Genomic DNA, 21,743 nt, shown 5'->3' on the forward strand with positions numbered 1-21,743 from the left:
CAGATAGAATCTGAAGTTGCTGGAATCTGCAGCATCTTCAGATTGTATTCTTACTTTCTTTCCCTCGTTTCTACCCAGTAACCTGAGATTCAGAGCAGCTTTGATCTCATTTTAACTACCTGACTTTGAGGGCTGCAGATGGAGTAAATATGTCCCCCTCCGACTTTCCATACAGCTTTGGACTCCTAATTCCTGATTAGCTGAAAAAGGGGCAGCACTTGCTTTTAGATCTTAGATATCAGACAACACAGAGGGGAACAGAGGCAAGTGTTTTTGTGCTTCATTTTTGAAGCGGGGATGTTGGAGGGATAAGAGGGGAGTTTCTGTAATAGATACTTATCTCACTGCCCTCAAGCCCCTCAAACAAAGTCCCCTTCTGAAGAGATTATAACCCAGGGAGGGCACATTAACTTTAATCCCATGCTTTGAGGCCTTGCACCCCCACACCAGGCCTCTGCCCCACTTATTTTAACCCTTCTGTTGTTGTGTTGGAGAATGGGGGGATAGCACCTTGTTTCTAGTGCATGTATGTGTAAGTTCTGTGACTACATATAAGGGTTAGGTCTGTCTGTCTGTGTGTGTGTGTGTGGGTGTGTGTGTGGGGGTGTGTGTGTGTGGGTGTGTGTTTGTATGTGAAGCAGGAGGGCAGAGGGACTGTTTCAGTACCACGCTGACTAATGAAAAGCATTGAGGGGTGCATACTGCTGTGTAACTGATTCCCCTCTCTGAGGAGATTAGGCGCTACATTGTTGGTTTGGTTGCTCATTTCCATGAGAGCGCAGCCTCCCGCCAGCGCCTGCTCAGCTTTGTTTTTTTGAGTCAGGACAGCACTGGGCCCAATGTCCCGGGCTTCCTTGTTGCTATTGTTTTACAAATGGCCAAAATGTAGATGTCACGTCACAGATGCTCAATAACCTCATTAGCTACTCTCTGTGAGGCTATAGATGGAAAATAATGGATGGACGAACTTCACTTTGTTCATGGGATTCAGGTATGGTAATACGAATCTAATAATGTTCTGGGGTCCTGTGAACTTACATAATAAACTTTGGGTTGTGTAGTTTTAAAATGCACAATTTCTGCTCAGAAGTCAGGATGTCAAAGTTTCAAAATGCTCTGGACGTCCTCTTAAAGTTGGAGTTAATTTGGAGTCCTGGAGCAATCCTCACTAGTGGTGAAACTATTAATCATGACTAATCATAATTGTCAACTAATTCAGTAAAATATTTCTAAAAGAACAATATATTCATAGCAGTAACTAAGCCAAATTTGAACAAAAATAACTACATTTTGCATTTGAGATAAAAAATATATATTTAATAAATTAATTAATTGTTCAGTCCAAAAAATAACTAACAGATCGGCCTTACACTGCACTGATGTTAAATACAGCAGAAAGAGCTCCAGATGCATCATTTGTTAGAAATGGTCAATTGTACACCAAATAAATGTTATGTTGTTGCATTTTAGGCAATAAATTGTTTACTTTAAAAGTTATTGCCTTCTAAAGTGAATATTATTTTTAATTTATAGACATCTTGTCTTAAATTAATCTAAAACATAGTCCTGTTAGACATCTGATAATGTAAATGCCTGATTGTAAAGTGGTGCAGTGGCTGCTGCCTTGCTGCAAGGATACCCAGGATGGTTCAAATCCCATCCATAGATGGAGAAAAAGATCAGTGCACTTAGGGTAGTTAGTTAGAGGAGTTAGAGTTGATCCTGCTCTACCGCTCTGCAAACTAAACTTGACTGTTTTATTTTTTTTTATAGGATCAAATTAGTCGATACAATTGAGCTGAATTGAATACATATTTCTGCACATTAATTGTTTTTTTCCCATTCTATAAAGCTCTATGATACAACTTACTTACTTACTTTTTGCCAAAGTTAATAAGTTATTAATTAGCAAAAGAGCAACCAGTAGCTTAAGAGCCTCAGGTTGTAGACCCCTGGTCCAAAAATTTGGATTTTATTGGATTAGTCATTTATTTGTATGTGAAAATTGCATCTATTTCTCTTCAAAAATGTATTAAGATGGTTTACTGATAATTAATTGTGTCATCCAGGACATGTTCCTCGGAGCTGTCAGCATGTCATGACAGACTTCAGTCAGAGGGTTCTTCAGATTTGTTGCAAGACTGACTGCTACATGAGATTCTTGCCCTCATAAATAAAGTAGCTTTGAACTGAATTAAACTACAAAATGAACATTTTGAGGAATCAGACTGGGCATATTTTCAAGAAAAACCTACATCTGCTTGAAGAAGCAGGGAGCTAACAAGCTGATCTGTAGTGACAAACACACCAGGGGTATCAGCACTGACCGGAGCTACAGAAATCAAGCTGTGGAGCCCTGCGTAGGGGCCCCACCAGGCGGGGTCCCGCACTAAAGGCAGCAGGACCAGCTGTCACAGCGGCCCTTCCAGTCCATACCAACGCTGGCTGTCACTCACCCAGCAGAGGGCCGTCAATCAGCCTGCACACAGGAGGGAGCTGGGAGGCGGGCCGCCGGCCAGCCTTAAACAAAGACATACTTACATCTCAGGACATCTACTATTTTCTAAGAATGATAGAGTTGCCTTGATAAGAGTAATGACAAAGGATGAAGAGTGGAAGGGGGTCTGGAAAGAGGGGGGTCAGACAGTAAAGAGGTGGGAGAGCTTGATAACATTCACACTTTGCTTACATCTCCCATTTGTCTCGGTAACCCCAGGAAAATCCTATTAGGCAGGAACAAGGGAGCTGCATGGAGAGCAGCATGTAATTACAGATAACTGAGTCAGATGATTCTCAGTGAAGAAATTCACCCCAAATGTGCACTTTTTTTTTTACAGGCTTTTATAATTTTACACAATGCAGATCAATAAATTAGCAACTTTGGTTATTAATTCTAAATATGTTATAGATTATTCACACTGACAAAAATAATTTCCCTGTGTTTATTTCTGTTTTTTTATGATAGCTATTCATAAAAAAATATCTTTTGGTTTTATAGGAAATATAAAAAATTACTGAAGACCAAATAGAAAAAGGGTTTTTAAAATACAGAAATATCAGTCTGCGCAAAAAATCTGTATATATTTTACAACATATAAACTCAGTATTTGGGTTTGAACCCTTTTGCAAAAATCACAGCATCAATGCAGTACAGTGTCTTCAGCTTGGATGCATTGCTGCCTCTAGTGTCTCTAGTTTTTAAACTTTTCAAGACATATTTTCCTTACACTGAACTTTCTATTAAAATCTTGGATACAGCATTCTATAAACATTCAGCTTTTTTATATTACCACCCTGATGGAGGCAGTTAATCACTGCTGGACAATCATCAAGTCATTTTTGAAACTGAATTATCAAAATTGCACTCATTGCAATCAATCTATAGAATACAACAGCTTTGTGTTTGAATCGAAATATGTCAGATCAGAATTGTTTAACCCCGTCCCATCCTGTAGTTAAAATGCATGAGGCCTTGTCATGTTGCTTTGATTTAAAATCAAGTCCCACAAAAATAAACTAACAAGCAAAATGTGTCAAAGACGGTGTTGATTCACCGCCAGCTTTTGTTGTCTCATTCACACCCACCTATGAGTTATTCTAATTGCATGTTTAGTTCCTTTTGTCAGCCTGCAGGTAGCGGATGGCCTTCAACTGAGCTCACACCTACAGCTGTTGTCCTTATCTGTTTGCTTGCACTATCATCCAGCATTTCATCCAAAAGCACAGCTCTTTGTTTGGTTGATCAGAACATGGAATCTGCAGAGGATTTGCAGATAAAGAAAGTCACAGAAAGCACAGTTTCAACAGAGAGCGCCGGCTTACAAAGATAAAGCTAATTTCATCGTCTTTGTTATCTTGTAGAATCTCTTCAATCACTGAAGACAGCCGTCTTCCATTTGGCCACTTTTTCTTCTCCTGTAAACGACCAACATCCCAACAGCAAACAGGTCAGCCGAAACCTGTCGGAGCAGGACCAACACCTGCATTGTGGCAGAGCTGGCAAAAGAGGAAGAGAATGAAAGACGTTCTACGAGAAGGACAAAAGCTGCAGCCCTGAGCTGTTTGGATTGGCAGATGAAGATTAGCAATGCCATAATCCTTCTTTCTCTTTACTCTCTGGTCAAACCCATTGTTGCTCTTGTACAAATTTGCTTTGGGCTATGTGGATCCCACCCTAATAAATTCCTCCCCTCCCTTTACCTTTACCACTTTTTTTCTGTTGCTACCACAGCAGCTCTTCCTCTTTGCGTCACGGCCTTACCTTCCTGTTTGGTCTGTGAGAGGTCAGAGAAATAAAAAACAAATTTGAGAATCTGAAACACCAAGCCAAAAAAACTATCTGAAAGGGTCATCACGAGGAGCAGGAGCTTGAGCAAAATGTTTCCATTTTAATAAAACTCTTGCATGAAAAATCTGTGAAATGTTTTAGCTGAGTCAGTTTTAGCTCAGTCAGTTATGTCCCTTCACTTTTTCTTCATGAATATAAATGAACTTCATTTGTGAGGCTTTTATTTAACACCAATATCTAGATGTAAAAAAAAAAAAATCCCTAAATGATGTCCAAACATATTTAAACACAGAACAATTTTGTTCAGATTAAAATTTAAGACACTTTATACAAAACTTGTCCTCCAATGAAGTATAGTGTTTAATAAAGCACACCTCATAATACTTTATGAAAATGCTTTGTTTTCCTCACATAAAATCCAGTTTAATGATATTCTGGAAAAAGAAATATTTGAAATTACTATGCCAACTTTCTTTACTTTCTTTTAATAAAACCAACACGTGTAACATTTGTATTTGCTTTTAACAGCAGAATTTTTTTTCAAGGAATCTAATAAAAAATAAAAAACTGATTCAACTGATATCCATCTGACTGCATTGGATGGGAGATAATTCAATACAGTCAGACGTAGCTGAATTTTTATACAAACATTATCAGTTGATCAGGAAATCAGCAGACAGAATCCAGACTTTGAGGACAATCAGATGAGAAATATTTTACCTTTAACTGGAATGAACTTTCAGCGCCAAAACACAACAAATTAACTAGAAATAAAGGCATTAAGAAATTATTTCTCAGGTGACTTTTTAGGTTATGAATTTAAAAGGTGGTTTCTTTCCTCTGAAATGTTGCACCATCAAAGCACAGTAAGCAATCACTGCTTCTTTGAAATGTGACAGTTATTCTGCAGACATGAAAAAGGAAACATCAAGGGTTTCTGACTTCAGAAACGAACTGCACTTTAAATAAACACGCCACGCATTAAAGTTCTCAAAGTTTAAGAGCTCAACAGACAGAAATCCTTTTAAAGATAACAAAAAAGAAAATCATTTATTTACTTAATTTAAAGCCTGTTCCTGATGAGTAAAATCAAAAATATTATGGTGATAATAAGTGGGTAATTATAACTATTTTCTATTTGAACCGTTTATGTTGTCAAATGGGAATTTCTATTAATTTTCAATCAGAATAAAAATATTTATGACAATAAAACTAAAAATGAACTTGCGCATAAATTCTAACATATTTATTTATTTGAAGATTTAATGCATGGGTTTTCTTTTGAAAGGGAAAAAACCATAAGACGAGTAATCTGTGTTCTTATCTGTGACGCACACTCACACTTTGCATCTGCTATTTCACAGTTATCACATACATTAGTCAACACCTGTTTACCATAACCTTGTTTTAATTAGGACAATCTAAGCGCCACATGCAGAAGGAGCAGACTTGTGGTCCGCGCATGGATTTTACGCACAGAGGAAGTTATATTGGAAAACCATTTTCTTAATGCAATACGTGACACTTCTCCATTGTACTAAAATCTTATTAGTTTTTTTTTTTTTTGCGCAAGTGCGATTCCTTTTTACGCTGTTGAATCAAAATCCCAGATGCGTGGGCGCCGAAAGTGTCACAGCAGAGACTGGCAGGGGTTTGCTAACCGAATTGGAGACATTTTTCTTAAGTGTTCGTCGATCAGTGCGAGACATGAGATGTGTTAAAATCCTCATAAAACATCAAACGGCCTGGCAAGCAAATTAAGCACTTAGAATAGACAAATAGTGGGGATTCTGAGCGTAAACTCATCCTGTAGGCTGGAGTTGGAAATGTTTAAAGTTTTATTTATTTATTTTGTGAGTTATGTCATGTCTTGTGTTTTGCATTCATGAAAAAGTGTTGCACTTCAGTTGGAAGGGCGACTTTCCTGCAGAAATTGTCGATAAGAAGCGATAAAAGGAACAGCGGAGAGCTTTGATGGGATTTGCTGCCAGTGAAAGCTGGAGGTCTTTTGAACGGAGTTGTCAGTCAATACCAGTTGGAACTGCCCCCCGCCTCCCTCTTCTCTCCTCTTTGCACACACAGGGGCAGCTGGTTGTGTATATAAATAGAGCCGACAGGCTGGAGTCCCACACAGACTTTTTAAGGAACAGTTGGGGAAACAGGAAAGATGCCCGCGTCGCAAGCTGGATTTGGAAACTTCTTCTTAGAGAGGAACCTCGTAATGCCGACTGGATATCAGATCCCGGTCCTGGGGTGTCCATCGGGTGTACAGCAGCAGCAACAGCAGCAACAGGCTCAGCATCTGGCAGCTATGGCAGCAGGAGTTCCCATAACATACTCAGGACTGCAGGGATACAACTTTGTCCCTTATCCACACCACAGGCACATCGCGCACATGGTGAGCTCAACTTTTATAAAATATTCTCATAAGACTTCTTGTTTCACTTTAAAAAAAAAAAAAAACGTGTTCCAATCGCAACCATACGTGCGCTCTGAATAAACATTCGTTTACCTGTTGCCAAACTAACCACTCCGATATATGGGAAGCAATTAGTGCAAAACGTCGGTACTTTTCCCAACTGGTCTGGTGAGGAAATAATGCAAAAAATTGTTTTTTTTAAGTTGGGATTATGAAAAATTATCAAAACCCCCATAAGAAGGACATGTAATGTCAAGTAAAGGGTGCTGGAGAACCAGAAAAAAAAAGATGATCAAATGGTAAGCGTTGTTTCAGAACGATTCTGGTAAAGAAATTGTATAAAAATCACTTTCTAAAAAGTTAGGATGCTGCAAAACTCCAACCAAAACACTTAATTTAATCAAATAACTGCCATTTTAAACACAACTTTCTAACCAGCAAATTACCATTGTTGATTTAATCAGACAGTCAATGAAATAATGTGGAAATAAAACAGTGAGTCATCTGGTCATTAGACTCTGGTGTTCATTGTGATGTTAAGAAGCTGTTTGGTTTATTAATATATATTTTTTCTTCTGGTACTCTGAAGAAAATGATCAAAGTCATGTCATGAGGTACAAAGTTCTGTCCCAACGTGAAGGTGTCCTGATAACCATTTTAGATGATCTTATTTCCCACTAACTGCTTAACGTAAATTACTCTGTATGCATGGTATTTTGTGGAGAAACTTTTCCTCAATTTACTCAAATTCAAGTAGCTGAGGAAAAGTTTGATGTTTTGTTCACAAGTAACAACCGAAAAGTTTGTAATCGGGTCAATTTATGTGCAAATAATTACTCATGAAATCTGTCTCCTGGCTCAGACACATAACATGATAACATGACCATTAAGAATTGATTTATGAGGAATTCTATTAGTATGTGAACACTTGCCATATTTTTAAACCTGGTTTGTGTAAAGTCAAGTGGTCTCCTGTTGGCCTGGACCAACAGGAGAAGAAGCTACTATAAAACCTGCTTGCTCTTTTTGGCTGACTCTGGTTTGTTTTGTGCTCTTTAGCTTGTTCTCATGTTCTGTCTTTCTGTCTTCCAGAGCGGTGGCTTTGACTTGAAGGCTGCCTCTTCATATCATCATGCCCTCCTGGCCCGCGGAGGGGTCCTCTACCCTTCCTACCGTCCGGGTGCCGCGGAGGATCTTGGCAGGGTTGCCAAGGTGGCGACACGTGAGAGCACTGGTGCGCTGAAGGCCTGGCTGAACGAGCACCTGAAGAACCCGTACCCAACAAAGGGCGAGAAAATCATGCTGGCCATCATCACTAAGATGAGTCTGACGCAGGTCTCCACCTGGTTTGCCAACGCCAGGCGGCGCCTGAAGAAGGAGAACAGGGTCAGCTGGGCATCCAAAAGCAAATCGGATGAAGAGGATGAGGAGCAGGAGGGGGAGAGTGACGAGGAGGAAGGTGCCCTGCAGAAGTGCAACTTGGAGAAGCAAGATGATGAGGCAGAGCATCATAATGAGCAGGAAGCCGGAGATGAGCCTGAGCCGGAATGCTCTGCAAATGGAGAGGAGCGTTTGGAGAGACAGGAAGCTGGGTCAGAGAAGAAAGCTGGAAGCGGCGATTCTGACCACACATCATCCACTTCAGAAAGCAAAGAGAACATGGTCAGTCAGAAACCCAAAATCTGGTCGTTGGCAGAAACCGCCACCTCAGAGGTCTCAAAGAAAACTGTGGATGGTTTTTACCACCCTGCTGGGAAACTGTGGGCAGACTGGGCTTCACGGACCGGACTCTTTGTTCCAGCTTACTACACCGCTCATGAAATAGTCTGAGCTGATCAGAAGACAGTTACAAAAACCAACATTTTGCACTTTAAACCTTCAAACCTCACAGATTTCCTGAAGTTTGTTATGGTATAAAATCTGTTGAGAGACCAAAGACTAAGGATGTTCTGTCACTGTAAATAAATGTAGATGTATTTTTCCACCTGGATGATGTAAATAATATTTCCTTAGTCTAACCATAAATAAGTATTTTGTTAAAATAAACTTTGGCTTATTCCAAAATTAAGGTGTCTTTATTTGTTCTGACAAGAACTTTAACATAAGTGATAGAAAATAGTTTATGAATAAAAGCATAATTTGAAAGAAGTGTTTCACTGGGACATCAGCATCCGTTTTTATTATACCTTTAGAGTCTGATACAAGAAATAATAGTCAGAAAATTATTAACATCTTAATTTTTCTTAGTTTTTTATATCATAATTTATATATTAGGCATTTAAGGGAATGTCTTCATCATAAAATTGTTTGGAAAAAAAAGTCAACAACAAAAAAGATGGCTTACTTAAACCATATATTTGCCGCTTTTATAAACTATTTCAGAACATTTCCTTTCATACTTTTTGCATTTTCAGTCATATTATGTAATGATTAAGTATATTTTGCACAATTGATGATAATTAAAATGATGAAACTTATTTAACAGTATTACATTATTAGACTGATAAAATATGTACATATATGCTGTTTTAATCAGGATGTGGTTCCATTTGTGTAATCAAGTCAAAATGAAGTTATAAATATATATTACTTGTTTTATTTTTGGGTACATATAGTATATATTAAAGCAATTGATGCACTGAGCCTTAACAAAGCTATGGATAACTACAGTTTCACAATCAGCACAAGGAGCCATTAAAGTTGTTCTTGGAAATGATTTTAAAATTGTTTTATGACTCAATTAAACAAATATTTAAAGACAATCAAAGATCACATTAGATCACATTTAAATTGCCAAAAACATGATTTTAGAATGGCCTATAGACTCTTAACGGGTTCGCATGATTTCAGTATGTGTTCACGTTGAAGCATCAAAGTCTTCAGATGTGAACTTGAAGCAATAGAAGTTCCCACTGAAGACAAACACTGACTATGAGAGTTCTGCTGTGATACATGACACCCAGGTGTTTGGAGTAGATTCTTGATTGGCTATAGATCTGACAAGTTTGTAGACAAAATCAACATTTCAAAGTTTTCTGATCATCAAACCATTTCTGAACCAGTTGTGGCAGGATGGGTTAATTCACAAAAAGAATATACTATTACCTTTTCACTGACGTATTTGATCTGATTAAATTCATACGAAGGTGGTCATAATGTTAAGCCAGATTAGTGTTTCCGTGGGGCTCCATATAAAGCTACTGCAAGAGCACTGCTAATAGCCAATAGCAACGCACTTGCGCCTCTTTGAGGATAAAAGAGGTAACTGCAAGAGAAGTAACTAAAGCGATCGGCCAAATCAGAATTTATTTTGGTTGGAAGCTCTTTGCCATAACCCTAATCTTTAGCTTCCACCAATCCATCAATGTAAATCCTGAAAGTAACTATAATGCGACATAGTTACCTGCAGGATTAGCATAGATGCATTATTTGTTAGTTTAAAACACGTATAATAGCTCAGTCTAATTATACTACCTATAGTTTATTTGACAAATTTATATTACACCAACAAATTTGCTCAGTTGTTGTTGCCAAACTATTTCCTTAGTTAACCCTACATTTTTAAGGTAAACTATGTCTGCTGAAATTATTTGTATTTAGTTTGGGTAAAGTACACACGTCCTTAAAAAACATTAATAAAATTTAATGCAGTTTTTACTATAATTACACAGTGCTTCAGCACACCAAAAAAATGAATAGCAATAATGTGTTTCATTGCAACAAGTAGAACATCTAAGTACAACATGCAATAATACAACAGCGACAAATGATTGTACATCATGGACATCGATTCAGCAAAACATACAGGCACATTAGGGTTAATAAATACAGCTTTATCTTCGAGAAAGTCCGTTATGACACAACCAATTCTCTCTCCCCAGTTACATTACGAACTGAAGCCGACAGTAGAGGAACTTGATATTTGTGATTCCTGACGGGGGAGACGGGCAACTTTTCCTTCCTCCTCCACAGAACACACAATTTTTCCGTTCTCACTTCTTCCGTGCTCCCCAGCGGAACCTAAGGACATCGCACAAAAGCTTCTTGTATCTTCCTGGGAAGGGATGCTTCTGTCTTCGTTTTCCACCGGAGTCTGTGGTCCAGGAAACAGTGAGGCTTCTTCATGTGGCTCATTTGGCCTGTATATTGCCGTCGGCCCGATGGATTCAACAGAGTCCTGTGAGAAGGTAAAAGAAAATCAAATAGATGTTTGAAAGAAAAATAGTACATTCTATCATTTACTGAATAAGTAATCTTTAAATCCACATGTGCTTAGAGCCAAAACTGTTGCTTTTTCTGAGTTTGAATCAAAGCTTGATTTGAATTTGAACAGCATTAAGATGTTTTCTTTTCTTTTCTTTTTGGTTAAAAGAATGATGGGTTATTCACAGGTTTAAACTGATCCAATGCTGTATGTCTAATTGTTTTTTAATTGAAACAAAAAACAAGTACAAGTTTAATTATATATGGTTTAATTTAAAAATAACATTTTTGTGTCTAAAAGGTAAAACAATTTTCTACATTGAAGTAAAAAAACCTCCTAAAGTAATAAAAATACACCGATAGTTTTAAACAATAGCAAATTTTGCTGGACAATAAAAGGTCAGAGTAACTATTGTGATGATCGGTAATATTGTTATTTTGAAACCATTTTCAAGTGACATATTGACAATGGCATAATAATCTAAGGCATAATAATGCAAGGAACTAGAAATATAGTCACATTGTTGGATTTTTCAGTGTGAGATTATGCTACTGCATTAAAAAACATTATTTCATTAAGCTTTTTATGTATGTAATTTTGGAGTTAGCTGATTTATCAACAGCTTCCACATTCTTGACCACGTCTCTAACGTTGCTTTATGATGCTCCTCTGATATTATGAAAGTCACTTGTTATTCTCTTTTTATTTTATGCTGGATGTGTTATTGTTGGGTATTAATGATTCCCAGTCTATTTTATAATCATTATATTTAGAAAATACAAATAGTATTTCCATGACTTAAAGTGCATACAATTCTTTTTTTTAAAATAAACAGACAAAGCAATCAGCTACCACCAAAATATATACAAATATTTATTCAAACAAGTAATTTGAAATAAAACTCATATTTACCAATTTTGTCCCCTTCTCTGAATTTGATTTACCTAGAATGAAAAAGAGACAAAATAAAAAAAAAAACATTATAAATGGTTGATCAACAGTATTAACAGCACTATGTGAACTTTCAGAGTGAAGCTTACGTTGGCAATACAGAAACACTCCAAATATACAACATGCAACTCCAAAGATTCCCATCACAGAGCCAACTATGATATGGACCCGGTTCTTTACTGAAAGAGAAGCAGACAGGAGAAAGCAACAATTACATACTGACACATAAAGTCATCCCTAACAATGTCAGAGATCTTACTTTACATTTTTAGTGTAGGAAGTTAAAAGGATTGTTTTTCATTTCATAAAGAATACATGCAATGGAACCCCTGTAGCCTCCCAAAGAGTATAAAAAATAAAAAAAATAAATTATTTGGAGTTACGTGCCACAGAAAAATCCCTGAATCCTGAATGAACGGGCAGAGGTACTTTCAACTTTTCGTCTGTCCCACACAGATCTAAACAATGCTTTAGTAAAACACACTGCTGCTCCCAGTCTCGGGACCGTATTGCTAACAGGTTTACACGCCTGTGTCAGTGAGAAAGTTTCATTCTGAGCAACTCGACAAAATTTCTAACCACAGAGGCAACAGATAAATGTAAGGTAAAGGCGAAAAACCTCTGAGTCACACAAAACTCACCACATACGGTGTCAGATCGGTCGGTTCCAGCTTCCTGAACAGAGGAATCCAGGGGACATCTGGAAAGAGTTTTACAGAGTTAAGGTTTAATACCTACTTTATACTGTGAGTCACATCAATATCTGGCCAATGTGTGAAATCCTATCTCTTTGTATGCAGTCATAACTCATGAACTATAAGTTCAGTGTATGCTATTGGGATTTTATATAAAAGACTAACACAAAGTAGTAAAATATTGCTTTATATTTCAAACTGGATTTAGTTTTGTACTTCAACTACCCCTTCTTTATATTTCAGTTAATTGTTCTTGCTAGAAGGTGAACCTCATTCAGTAGACTCAAGTCTTTGTAGCTTCTTCCAGGATAGCCAAATACTTGTTTTATTTCTCCCCCCAAGTCCTTCCAAATAATAGCAGTTCAACAGCATTATGCTGCCACTACCACTGTGTCTCACAAAGGGAGTGTTGCATCATGATACAAAACAGTGAAATTGAAATTATGACATGAAATAGCTTTTAAGAAGCCCAGCATATTGCTTTAGGACCTTGCAGCAACATACTATGTGGCATGAAATCCAAATAATTCAATTTCCAGATATCTATGTCCCATGCAATGCCTGCTGTAACCATTAAGCAATAGCCGAATGACATTTTTTGAACAAATGTTTGCGTTTTCTGGTTGTGTCATACTCTTTCAATTTTCAGATGGGAGCTCTGTGTAATGTTCAGTGGTTGGAATGCAGTTTTATAACCTGAGTGGTTCAAATTCAATCACAACTTTGTAGTAAAATAAAAAAGGAGACACTTATATTTGATACATTAGCTCAAAGGTGATACTAAATGATTAAATAATTAAAATAGTGAGTGAAAAAGAGAGATCACAGTAGTCACCACAGTCAAAATTCAAAACAAAGAACTTTTGTCACCCTCACTGAATTAGAAAAGTATTCTAAGTGTTGTTGTCTCAATTTGTGGGCATCAACACTTACTTTGTATGTTCAATGCAGCTGTCATACATGGAGGTTACATTGGAAAATGTTCCCTTCACACATGGGTGGCACACTGTATCGTGCTTTTGATCCCCTGAAAGTCAAGAGTGATTTTTTTTTAAAATAGTGTCAAGACGAAAATAAAATTGTTAATTGCTCTATATAAAAATGACATAATTTAAACATTTCTGTCGCACCTTCGGACGTAACGCCCTCTCCTGGCCCACATTGCTTGTGTGGGATGCAGGTCTCACAGTATTCACTTGAGCAGTGGAACCCTTGTTTACATAGGCAGACAGCTTTCTTCTTCGTGTCATGGACTCCAGCATTCATGTTTTTATCTGAAAGAAAAAGGGCCACACTTTTAAAAGACATGAGGCGACAGAAAATACAAATATGTGTGAAATGTGCAGAGGTCTTACTTGGGTCACAATATGGCTGGGCTTCACACTTGTTTTCAGTGGTGTATGTCTCCTGATATTCATCCAGGCCACATGGCTCACATGTTGGAGTACCACAGTTTTTCACTGTCATTTTTGTTCCTGAAAAACATGTTATGGGACAGTGATTTATTTCCTTAACCACACATGAAAAATCAACTTATTCTGACAGGGAGGATCAGTTTAACCTGTTCTTACCCAATAGTGACAAACAACTCCCAACATATCCTCTGCAACTTATTTTCTAGCAATTCTTGCTTTTCCACTGCATTATTCTGATTATATTAGCATAACATCGGAACCCACAGCTGCTAATATTGAGATATATGTGGTATTGGTTGGATTTAGTGCAACTCCATCAACCCTAAAGTACAACAAGTGGGAACAATTCACGCGCTTGGGTCAGTTTACACGTCTGAGTTTTCATACAGCAGGCTTCAAGTTAACCACAACTGTAATATTTCTTAATATTTACCCAGGGTTTTCTGGCCGTATAGTAAAGTCATGCATGATTCTAAGCTTTTCCTGTGTGAATCCACCTAATTTAAAATACATGGGTCATGACAGACTGAGGAGATAATTCAACTTTGTCAACAGGATGCATTTAACAAAAACGTAGGATACTGATCTTCTATGGTTGGAGTTTTCCATCTTTGTTTTAATGACCTCAAAAAGAACTAAGAGAGAATGTGGTTTTTAATATTTCTGTTTTTAGTATGGCTTCGACTGCCGTAGGACATGTGAATCAGATGGATGGGTGAAGTAATGGAGGGACTTTTTTTGTATTTTCTCTAAAGGCTATTGTGTCATAGGAGAACTTTGGAACCTCACACTGGACTATACAGGAGGAAAAAAAAGACAGTCTCTTTCAGATATCTTTATAGATGAGTGTGAAACATTCAGAACCAAACTCCACAGGGAGGATGTGGAAATTCCCAAAGGCTGGGGAAGTGAAAGCAAAGGAGCAGAGGAAAAGTAAATGAAAGCAAAAGCGAGGGGATCTGCAGCTGGTGTAAAGGCGTCATCATGTGAACAGAGCCTCTTCACATCTACCGTATAAATATCATACATGAACTCCAACTTATAGAGCAACTTATGGAAACGATGTTTCCAGACTGGTTACATACCTGGTTGACACTTCATGCAGCACTCGCCATTATCTTCATACTGGGTTATCGGGTCGCAGTAGGACTGAGCGGCGCTCACGCCCTGCAAAGCAGAAAAAACCCCACTCTAATGATTAATTATTCAACTCGTGTCCTCATGTGATCCCTGGCGCAGTTTCTGTGGGTAAAAGTAACTTCACTTCCTCAGTCCACGCTGCTGGGGCTGGGCTGGAAAGTCCCAAAAATTAAACCCATTCAACGCTTCAGGGGAAGCAGCTGCAGGGTTTTTCTCTTGTTTTTCTTGCTGCTTATAACGTTATTTAACGTGTTCGGTTTCACTCATGGACCCGCGTCGAAAGTGAAACTAAAAGCCCCTCCTCCTCCTGCAGGGAGCGCTTCATCGTGAATAGACACAAATCAGCCTGAATTACCAGCATTAAAGCGACGCGCTGGCGTTCAGGTTCAATAAAGATTTAGAAACATCATTTAAAACCAGATCTGAGATAAAGCCGGGGAAACAATGCTGTTCGAGCTGTCGTCGGTTTAAAACCGTCCCCTTTTTCAACTGCGCAATACAGAAATACACATGAATTATGATTATTACTCACCATACGGACGGTCAGAAGCAGCAGCAATAATCCCAACATGATGATAGAAACAGATGAAGTCTCTCACACTGCAGCTCCTTCTGAATAACAGTGCAGCTCTAACCCTGCCTGTTTGTTCATGGGCTAGTTACTACTAAAGGGGAGGAGCTGAAACTGGTTTTCCACGTGATTTTTTTAATTCTTGACCGTTTCCTGTAAAAGCCGTAAGTACCACGTAGTTTCCGCCTTCCCATCCCAGTTTGTCCTCCTCACGGTATTTTCTCAACCAAAACGTGAAAAGTTTTGGGATCATTATGGAATGTAATCCCCCTCCTTCAGTATCTAAATGGGTTTATTTTGCAAATATAAGGATAAAATAAATCATATTCACCTATCAAAAGCCTTATAAAATGACTTGGATTATTCTAGTTCATCTTTAAAACATTAATGCTTATATTTTAGTAGGTTTTGTTCAGTTTCAGCTGCTTCACTCTGTTACACAACATGCAACATGTCATAACAAGTTCATCCTTCCTCATATTTGTTCCCTCTGTGTGATTTGTCTTCAGCAAACATATTTCCAGTGATATTTCCAGGCGAATATTCTAAATGTCAGAGTATTGTATTCAAAATATTATGAAATGCACCAAAGAAAGGCTAAACCACTTGCAGTGAAATAAAAAAAAAAAATTGGTTGTTTGGTTGTTTTGAACTGGATTTACGGATAACAACAAGAGAAGTAATAGAGCTTCTATTCGCATGCCATCAGTTCTCAGGAAATAGAGCATGAGTTTGTTTTTGTGTCCTGAAACAATCTGTATTATTGATTGTAGAGCAAAGGGATTCCCCAAAAACTTTTTATCAGGGGGATTTCCCATCTCTAGCTGCTGTGGCGGATTCCCCTCAGTTGCTCGAAATACACTTCCCTAAAAACTGATCATTTTACCAGCTCGGCTGAGAGTTTACCTTATTTTTCTTGTAGTATTACGTAGCCTAATGTAGTGGGAGGAAAAATTTTTTCAGGATATGAAAATTCCTAGTTATTGTCCTACTCTGGCTGTATGTTACAATTGTTCAAAAAATTATGCGAGAAATAGCAACACAACTAGATGTGTACTTTTTTAGGAGGCATTACATTGTTGTTGTTGTTGTTTTTAAATAAAAGTAAGTGAGGAGATAAAATCCCCTTCTTTCATTGTTTTTTTAATAATTTGTTTCTTTCTTCCTTCCTGAAAATGTTTTTGGGAAAATTCTTAGTTTTAGGAGCAAATTTACTATACTCAGCTTTTTACTGCAAAGAGCAAACTTTATCTGCATAACATATAGATAAAGTATATGTATCTAATACTATAAGCATTATTTTCATATTTTTTTATCATTTGGAAAATGATTCTTATGCCTCAATCTGTTATTTTATATTACTTACATCATATGTAAGTAATATAATGTATTACTTACATTATAATTAATAATGTTATTTATTTGTATTAATTTTAGTCTTTTAAATACCATAATCTGTACATGACTGTACATATTTGTCTGTCTTCCTCATATTTGTTCCCTCTGTGTGATTTGTCTTCAGCAAACATATTTCCAGGCGAATATTCTAAATGTCAGAGTATTGTATTCAAAATATTATGAAATGCACCAAAGAAATGCTAAACCATTTAAAATGATGCAGACGACATCATTTTAAAATATTTTATAAGATAATCCAATCAGTTACTCAGCACTCAAATAGCTTTTAAATAAAATACTTATTTTTACTCTTAAATAATTTCTTGGACAGTTATTTTTTTTTTTTCATTTTACTTGAGGAAAAATATGTTGAAGTGGTGTAACACATATGAGAGTATAGGTTTAGGATACTGTAGTGGACTCTTTTTATTAATAGGGTAACAAGGTGGTATTTTATTTTAAGGGTACTGGAGTAAAAGCAGCTGATGGACAGATCCATTGGGACTTGCCCCAGCTGAATACAAAAGCTCACAAATATTCAGAAATCTGTTAGAGAAATGATTTTTGATCATTCAACTTCAAAATGATGTGCTACTTAATGGGTCAACCATATGAAATTGAAATGAATAACATTGAAGGTTATAGTTGCAAAATGACAGCAAACAGGTGAAAATGAAAAGTCTGAGGCGTATGAGTACTTTTATCTGAATTGTGCAGCTGCACTATTTTAAAACAAGTATCATTCTTTAAACATTCAAGTAAAAAGTTATACATTTAAAGCCAGAATTGATTCTCCCTAAAGCTGTAGAGTATTACATATTTCATACATAGTAACATTTTGGAGAAGCTCTATCAAGTTAGTTCTAAGTTGTTCTTTTTCTACACTTTTATTTATAGTTCTTTGGTTTAATATGTTTTTTTTTTTTTTTGGATAGCTATTCCCTCTGGTTTTGGATTTTGTGCAGCTCTAAGGTTTTTTTGGTCATTCTTTTTTATTTTTGGACACTTTATAAATGGGAGTAGTGGAATATCAACTCAAAATCTGAAATCATGCCTAAACTGTGACCCCAAATTCCAGAGGAGTTCAAAATCAGGCGTGTTAAGATTTAAGATTTACATTTATTCTTAGATTTAAAGAGGAGCAGCAGAAGCAAATAAAGTGGATTAGCAGTGCTTGTTAACAACTGATGGTGTCAACCAGTAACATAATATTCCACGTCACTGCGAAATATTGTCTCTGCTGGCCAGAAATTACGCTGTTAGCATTGATATATTAATATAGTAAGAAGCCTCATTAGATTTGATGCAAAACTAACTGGATAATATGATAGTTTCCTTTGGAATAAATAAAGTTAATTTCTATTATAATCTTTTTTAAATTTATGAAATTTAATCTAAAGTAACGTCCTGACTTCCAACTTTGTTCAAAACGACTCAAGGAGAATATAAAGACATTGTCATGCAAGTGAAGACATATCAGCTGAAATCTCTGCAGGTATGCACAGAAAGCCTCTGCTCTGTAGGTGTGGCTGAACAGGCCGAGCCTTTTAAGCGCAACAACAAAAAACATGTAACCTGAGCTGAACGAGGGCGGTCGCAACAAGAGAGCCACAAATCAGTGCAGTTTCCCTCTCGCCGAATGAGACAGATGTCTCTGGGGTTATTGCATGACAATCAAAACAAAACTAAGCACTGCATCTGTGAAGCAGCACCGTGATCTGCTGGATAGATATTTGTTTGTAATGCCTGGTTTAGGATCAAAGAAGAAAGACTATGTGTCCAGACCGGACAGATCCATCGGGGACTTGCCTCAGGTAAGACTCATAATTTACAGTGGAAGGCTGGAATGACTACAGCTCTATTTACAGTAACTAGCAGGTCATTTGCCATGCTATTGACATCTGTATCTGTTCTTCTGCTACTATGTACCATCAGCCTGACTTTATCTTTGTTTAACAGAAGGCAGCCCTCTCACTTTCATTCACGTCACATCAGCACAGAGAACTTTGGTTGAGTTTATGGGGCTCTTTCAAGCATTTCTCACTTCCTCATTTCAACAAGACTTTCCTAAGATTAGTACTTTCCCACAATGGGACAGTTTATTTACTAAGAAATGTGTCACATGAGGACATTTTTGGGGACGATTCCTGATAAATCACATTATGTGTCTGGTTATTCATGTTACAGCATGATGATTTTCCACTGAGTGCCGACTCAAACATGACCAAATATGAAAAGTGCACGTTTGTGTGCTCTCATCAGTCACAATGAGGTTCTGTAAGAACAGTGTTTGTTCTTACTTTTTGTTTACATAAAAATTGTAATTAGTCATGAAAGTCTCAAAATAATGAGGAAAATCACCAAATTTTGCTCATATGACATCTGCATAAATATCCATGTCTTGTGTTTTTAGTCAAACCTCTTATCTCTGTGTATTTATTTCAGCTGAGCAATGAAATGCAGCTTAGCATCATGAACAGGGTCAAAAATGGAGAGATATCCATTGATGACGCTCTGAATCAGGCAAGAAAGGAAAGAGAGCAGCTCCGCCAGGTAGGTGTCCAGTCCAATCACAAACAGAAAGCACTGAAATGAGACTCCTTTTAGGATGAGTCATGCTTCAGGACAGGTCTTAATATGCTGGAGAAATGAAGATTATAATGACACCAAAAGAAGGGGTTAGAGAACAAAGAAAACACTGAAAAGAAACTGAGTCTGAGAAGCAATTACATAAAGAGGAGAAAGGACACGTTTTATTGTTCTACTGCAGCTAAACATGTAGTAGAACAATGCATGCAGTTGTAACTGAATGTCTCAGTTACAAAGTCCAAGCTGAAGAAAACTTCTTCTGTTTATTACAAGCTTCTAGCTTTTAACGTTGTCTTTGCTAGTATGTTGCTCAGCCTGCTGAGTCAGTTTGAAAACAAGCCGTTTTCTGACCAGTTTCCTGGAGCCAACTTATTTTTGCATTTGGATTAAGGAATGCCAAGTGTGTCCTTTGAGGAAACAATGAATTGTTTATGCTATTCTTTGAAATGTTGTTTTTCAAAAGTGACTTCCTCTTTGATCTATAATTGCTGTTACAGGAACAGCCTGAGAAAAGTTCAACACAACAGTACAACTTCAGCGTTCATAAACATGGCCGCTACATGTGGCAGAAGCGGGTCCTACAGGTGAGTTTGAACAGGCGCTTGTCTACTTGCTGTAGCACAGCAGGGCCATTAACAGCTCAAAGGGCAACATGGTTTGTAAGTTTAAGATAAAGCACTTTATAAAGGTTTTCCTACCTCCTAAACTTTATCACACTTTGTCATTTTATGAACACAAACTGGAGTGCAGATGCATATTTTTAAATCATAGACTAACCTGACACGACTTTTGAAAAATGTTTTACAAATTAAAATCCAAATTGGACTCGATGCATTATTCACTGCATTAATGACTGACCCCTATCTAAGTTGTTTTTGTTCATTCCAATTTTAAGTCAAAAATATTTTATTTATCCCAAAGGAAAATTAAATGCTGGCATAATTTATATCTTCTAAGTATCTTCAAATAATTGTTAGGATGGTGATGATTTGGACAGGGAGGACCTCCAGTATCTGTCAGCGTAGCAGCAAATTTGAAGAGGCCTCTGACTGCAGACTGTTGATGTATGGCTATTACTACATGTTAACAGCTCAATTTCTGGCCGGAGGAGACAATATTTCATAGTAACTTGTCCTAGATATACAGTCAGCCACTAGAAAGCACTGCTTGTCCACCTCATTTGCTTCTGCTGCTCCTCTTTAAATCTTTTTCTGTTTTTTCCATGCCACTTTTTTCCAGTCTCATATCCACTAACTTTCAACCTTGTGTGCATCTAGATTGATTTCAACACCAAACTGCTGTGCAGCATAGAGAGAGGCATCGTCAAACGCCAGCTGCCTTTCTCCATTGTCAAGAGCTGTGATGATGGGGTTGGTTCCAGGTTCTCCATTTCTTTTAAAGGACACCATGACTATGAACTGGAGGCGACATCGCTGGAGGACAAACACAAGGTAAAGTTGTGGAAAATCATTATAGAATTGAATGTGTTGAGATTTTTCATGCTTACAGCGTTCTTTTGTTGCGTAGATGATGCAGCTTGTGAATCAGATAATTCATGGAAACATATACAGCGGTTCTGAAAGTGGGAACTCAGAATTGCAGCAGGAGCCTCAGGCATCACAGAGCCTTAAAGAAGGAGTATTGTTACTGCACAGAGGAGGACTAGCATCATTCAAATGGGTGAAGTACGAATGCATCCTTCTTATTTCAAGTTTACAGTTTAAAGAACAAAATGTAATAAAAATGTAAATATCATTAGAGAGAAATTTAAGAAATCTTGACCACAGACTCTAAGTCCTGCAGGCCCTGATATCAACTCTCTGAATTTGAAAGACATAATTATTATCTATTCAAGAACAGTTACTATACACTGGATTTTATCTGTTTTCTCTCTTGGCTACTTTCTCTTTTGTCTTGTACTATTTACATGAATAATGCCACAATGATGTATAAGAGCTTCAGTCTGTTCAACAGTCTGCAGTTGTTTATGGTAATTCTACTTTACGGCAGAATTCACGACAACTTTAGTCCTCAAGAGCTGCATCCTCCAGCTTTTTAATGTTGTCTATTCCT

The 21,743-nt window shown here is 37.3% G+C and overlaps 3 protein-coding genes across 3 annotated transcripts in view; 2 read left to right on the top strand and 1 right to left on the bottom strand.

Moving 5' to 3' along the window:
- The first annotated feature begins 6,437 nt into the window (after nt 1–6,437).
- irx7 (iroquois homeobox 7) lies at nt 6,438–8,765 on the top strand. Its single transcript, XM_055056918.1, has 2 exons — nt 6,438–6,686; nt 7,800–8,765. The coding sequence occupies exons 1-2, from the start codon at nt 6,456–6,458 to the stop codon at nt 8,535–8,537; spliced, it is 969 nt and encodes a 322-aa protein (XP_054912893.1). The 5' UTR covers nt 6,438–6,455; the 3' UTR covers nt 8,538–8,765.
- A 1,564-nt stretch (nt 8,766–10,329) lies between these two features.
- cd40 (CD40 molecule, TNF receptor superfamily member 5) lies at nt 10,330–15,777 on the bottom strand. Its single transcript, XM_055056868.1, has 9 exons — nt 15,645–15,777; nt 15,058–15,139; nt 13,913–14,032; nt 13,688–13,831; nt 13,491–13,584; nt 12,504–12,562; nt 11,952–12,041; nt 11,824–11,855; nt 10,330–10,884 (listed from the first exon to the last, which is right to left on the bottom strand). Exons 1-9 carry the CDS (start codon nt 15,681–15,683, stop codon nt 10,594–10,596), a joined length of 951 nt encoding a protein of 316 aa, XP_054912843.1. The 5' UTR covers nt 15,684–15,777; the 3' UTR covers nt 10,330–10,593.
- Nucleotides 15,778–18,716: 2,939 nt separating this feature from the next.
- LOC129377190 (uncharacterized) overlaps nt 18,717–21,743 on the top strand; it is a 36,998-nt gene continuing 33,971 nt past the window's right edge. The window contains exons 1-5 of the mRNA XM_055056978.1: nt 18,717–18,895; nt 19,527–19,634; nt 20,168–20,254; nt 20,948–21,121; nt 21,198–21,355. Coding sequence (XP_054912953.1) covers nt 18,749–18,895; nt 19,527–19,634; nt 20,168–20,254; nt 20,948–21,121; nt 21,198–21,355 — 674 coding nt within the window. The 5' untranslated portion in view covers nt 18,717–18,748. The remainder of the gene's footprint in view (nt 18,896–19,526; nt 19,635–20,167; nt 20,255–20,947; nt 21,122–21,197; nt 21,356–21,743) is intronic.

Source organism: Poeciliopsis prolifica, unplaced genomic scaffold (genome assembly GCF_027474105.1).
Source record: "Poeciliopsis prolifica strain line A6 unplaced genomic scaffold, Auburn_PproV2 SCAFFOLD046, whole genome shotgun sequence".
NCBI classification, from domain to species: Eukaryota; Metazoa; Chordata; class Actinopteri; order Cyprinodontiformes; family Poeciliidae; genus Poeciliopsis; species Poeciliopsis prolifica.

What these genes read in the sequence shown, in the direction of transcription:
- irx7 (XM_055056918.1), top strand. Translation starts at nt 6,456, where the DNA reads ATGCCCGCGTCGCAAGCTGGATTTGGAAACTTCTTCTTAGAGAGGAAC. An exon ending in ACAGGCACATCGCGCACATG is followed by an intron (nt 6,687 to 7,799) that starts GTGAGCTCAACT and finishes TCTGTCTTCCAG; the next exon opens with AGCGGTGGCTTTGACTTGAA.
- cd40 (XM_055056868.1), bottom strand. Translation starts at nt 15,683, where the DNA reads ATGTTGGGATTATTGCTGCTGCTTCTGACCGTCCGTATG. An exon ending in CTGCATGAAGTGTCAACCAG is followed by an intron (nt 14,033 to 15,057) that starts GTATGTAACCAG and finishes CATGTTTTTCAG; the next exon opens with GAACAAAAATGACAGTGAAA. An exon ending in AGTGTTTCTGTATTGCCAAC is followed by an intron (nt 11,856 to 11,951) that starts GTAAGCTTCACT and finishes TTTTCATTCTAG; the next exon opens with GTAAATCAAATTCAGAGAAG.